Source organism: Apteryx rowi, unplaced genomic scaffold (assembly GCF_003343035.1).
Source record: "Apteryx rowi isolate R43461 unplaced genomic scaffold, aptRow1 scaffold_1495, whole genome shotgun sequence".
In the NCBI taxonomy this organism is placed as follows: domain Eukaryota; kingdom Metazoa; phylum Chordata; class Aves; order Apterygiformes; family Apterygidae; genus Apteryx; species Apteryx rowi.
Window position 1 is genome coordinate 17664 of NW_020447747.1, and position 4032 is coordinate 21695.

Here is a 4032-nt window from a genome sequence, read left to right on the forward strand (position 1 = left end):
GATGGTCTACAGGCCCAGTAGACAGCCCCAGGACTTCCTCTGCATGCTCCCTGCCAGCTCTGCAGAACCCAGCAGTGGGCAGATCCTCCCAGGGATCACACCTGGATGCCCAGTCCTTCAGCTTGGCGTGGAGCCTTGTCTGGGGGAGACGTTTGGGGTAAGGACCACCACGCAGGGTGGGAGAGATTGTCTCAAGGAAATATGCTGGGGACAGGGTGTGAGGGACAGCAGCTTTGGCGGCAGAGTGCAGCCTTCAGGCACTGCACCTGGAAGAACCAACTTCATTACAAAGATACTGTGAGGGAGTCAGCTCTGACCCAGTGTTAGACACAGCTTTATATGGGCACCAGGTGGGACAGAGCAGTCTCACTGAAAGTGGAATGAATCCAACCATTTGTGTAGCAACATGGTGACAAATATTAATAACAACAGTAATAATACTCATAATACAAATAAAGTGAACAAACAAAGCTCCGTCCTGGTACGGGACACAGGGGAGTCATTTGTGGAGAGCAATGGCAATGTTACCACTGCTGGAAAATGTCCAWGAAATCACTTTCCTCAGGGCATCTTTGAGCTCCTTGTTCCTCATGCTGTAGATGAGAGGGTTCACTGTTGGAGGCACCACAGCGTACAGAACAGTCACCACCAGATCCAGAGCTGGAGAGGAGAGGGAGGGGGGCTTCAGGTAGGCAAAGATGATAGTGCTGACAAACAGGGAGACCACGGCCAGGTGAGGGAGGCACGTGGAAAAGGCTTTGTGTTGGCCCTGCTCAGAGGGGATCCTCAGCACAGCAGTGAAGATCTGCACGTAGGACAGCACAATGAAAATGAAACACCCAAAGACTAAACARRSACTAACCACAAGAAGCCCAACTTCCCTGAGGTAGGAGTCTGAGCAGGAGAGCTTGAGGATCTGGGGGACTTCACAGAAGAACTGGTCCACTGTGTTGCCTTGGCAGAGTGGTATTGAAAATGTGTTAGCAGTGTGCAGGAGAGCATGGAGAAAACCACTGGCCCAGACAGCTGCTGCCATTTTGACACAAGCTCTGCTGCCCATGAGGGTCCCATAGTGCAGGGGTTTGCAGATGGCAACATAGCGGTCATAGGCCATGACTGTGAGAAGAGAATACTCTCCTCCTAACAAGAAGGCAAACAGAAAGACCTGAGCAGCACATCCTGAGTAGGAAATGGCCCTGGTGTCCCACAGGGAATTGGCCATGGATTTGGGGACAGTGGTGGAGATGGTGCCAAGGTCGAGGAGGGAGAGGTTGAGGAGGAAGAAGTACATGGGGGTGTGGAGGCGGTGGTCRCAGGCTAYGGCTGTGATGATGAGGCCGTTGCCCAGGAGGGCAGCCAGGTAGATGCCCAGGAAGAGSGMGAAGTGCAAGAGCTGCAGCTCCCGYGTGTCYGCAAATGCCAGGAGGAGGAACTCGTTGARGGAGCTGCTGTTGGACATTTTGCTATCTCTGGGCATGGGGGACTGTGCAAAGAAGAAAAGACATTGAGAAGTTAGGAGAGACTTTTCAAGCAAAGAAACCCCCAAATGTTGCAGTTCTCTCTTTGAGCTGGAGCATGATCACACTCATATGTTGCCCTAGAAGGAAACCAGCCCCTGCTGAGAGCACACGAGTCCAGTTTCAAAGTGCACAGCTCCAAACTTCTCACCCTTTCTCCGGGCACCTCAGGGAGTTCTCCACACTCCCCTTCTAGCCAAGGACACACAGGGCTCTTTGCAGATGCCCACATACAGCCTCCCACCACCATCTCCATACTCTCAGCATCTCTGCACCTTCCTCATGGGGCTCTCAGATATCACAGCAATGCTATGAGACAGCAATGCCTTTCCAGAGGGCAGCATGCAGCCTGGCAGGACACCACAGGGAAAGGGTCAAAGGACCGTTAGGACTGAAAATGGGCTATCTTTAAGGGAGGATCAGCTCATTTCCCAGCCCCACTGACTGCATTTCCTGGAGCTCCACAGGTTAGAAGTGGGCTGGGGCAACCTCATTCCCATGCAGACCCCTCTGTTCTACAATTTGCAGCATCAGTGTCTGAACTGCAGCTGAAAATACCCAACCCCAGAGAGCCCAAGAGCAGGAATAGGAGCATCATGGACAGGAGGGGAAACAAGGAGCAGCACCATGATCCTGCTGCTAAGCGAGGCAAGAAGAGAGACAGAGAGGCATTCTGGAAAGCCTTCACCTTACCCAGCTGGGCATGCCACCTCGCAGACGGTGACATCGCAGGGCAGTCAGTCTCAGCCCCTTTGTCAGGCAGCATGAAATGGGCCCATAACAGGAGGGATGCCCCTCTCCTCTGTCGGAAATCTGGCTGCAGATGAGGCGGCTCATGCCCTGGAGTTCCCTTTCATTCCCTGCCCATCTCTACTGCCTGGAGCTGTCCCTGCTGGCAGCTCTTTCTCTGTCACAACATCTTCTCCTGGTCAGTGCTTACAGACCCCTATCCCACCCACTGTGTGCTCAGTTCTGCCCTACAGAAACCTCCCGCATCACGGCACTCTCTAGGGGCATCTCTGTGCATGCACGTCCTAAGGAACAGGTCACATAAACTCCTGTGAGACCACAAAGGTGATGTTGATGCTGCCTGTAGGCTAAGGTGGGGATGAAGCGACTTCCTGAGGTTTCTCACTGACCTATTAATCTCTCAGAGTGAAGGTTTAGGAGTCCCCCTTCCTTGACAAAACTAAAAACTTGTTCCTTCATTCTCCCTGCCAAAATTAGAAAACTGAAAGTGCAGATACCTGAAGAAAAGCTCCTTCCCTTTCAAGAAGCCCTTTTCCTGATCTCCTCTTGAAAAAAACCCTTGCACATTTCCTATGCCTGAGCGAGAGCTGTGAGCAGCCCTGACCCACGCAGCACCCTCTCAGCAGGAGAATGAACCTGCCCTGCTGGGGGTTGCTCCTCTCTCCCAGAGTTTCTCCCTGTAGTGATGTGGGGAGCTCCCCAGGCAGGCTGAGGGCTGACCATCACTGGCAGCACAGTCACTGTCCCAGGCACACAGCACCCTGGGGCGCAGGGACACTGCTCTGAATCACAGCCCTCCGCAGACCTGTGTGTGCTCCCTGGCTTCACACCCTGCAGGCACCCGTGGCAGAGTGGAGCTACACGCCCTGTCCCGGTGATGTTGTGTCAAGGAATCCCTGCTCTGAAGCATCTCCTCATCTGCCTATGCACTGGAGGAGCTGGGAGAGGGTTCCTTAAAAAGCCTGTCAGTTATGGAATGGGATGGGTTCAGAAGACCCCTCCAGGAACCTCAATAGCATTGCCCTGCAGCCAGAGACTTACCGTGTCAGGGGCTGTGATGGTTACTGCCACAAGGATCTCTCCTCTGTCCTCCCACTCCACACTGCCTTGCACTTCTCTCTGTCATGTCACCTCTCATGTCAGCAGCAGCAGGCAGTGCCCGGAGCCCTGCYGCTATTTGCAGAGGAGCTGCTCCTGCACACAGCTGTCTCTGGGCAGTGCTGCCTGGTTGCCATGAGCTCCCTCCATCCCCAGAGCCTGGCCCCACTCAGGAGCAGAGGCCCAACTGAAGGCATGACTTTCTCTGTCCCTTGTGTTCCCTCCTCCTGGGAAATGTTCACTCCAATAAACTAAAATAATCACTCATGATCACCCTCTAAACACTGAAGAAAGACTGATTCCAGCATTGCAATTTGTCTCATCAGAGGATGGTTATCTATGAGAGGTGGAAATGTCTCATTCTGGAAGCCCCTATTCCCACCTCTTAACTAGGCAGGACACCTAGATGGGGACAAGAATAGAGCTCCTTTTCCCATTGTTCAGGTATGGATTCAGATGAGTCAGTCTGGGCTTCTCAGGGTGCTTCCCACTCTGGAAGCCCCTATTCCTATCCCTTCACTAAGCAGGAACCGAGACAGGAACAAGAAGGGAGTTCATTTATCCATGGTTCAGGTGTTGATTCAGATTCATAAACACACAGGAGGTGGGATTCCCTTTGCCAAACCTGAAGTGAGCACAACAGAGGTGTCTGCATCGGAGCTCCTTG

At 53.1% G+C, this 4032-nt stretch overlaps 1 protein-coding gene across 1 annotated transcript; it reads right to left on the reverse strand.

Annotated features, from left to right (window-relative positions):
* Positions 1-499: 499 nt before the first annotated feature.
* LOC112962479 (olfactory receptor 14J1-like) lies at positions 500-1459 on the reverse strand. Its single transcript, XM_026058669.1, has one exon. It carries the CDS (start codon positions 1457-1459, stop codon positions 500-502), a length of 960 nt encoding a protein of 319 aa, XP_025914454.1.
* Between the last annotated feature and the right edge of the window lie 2573 nt (positions 1460-4032).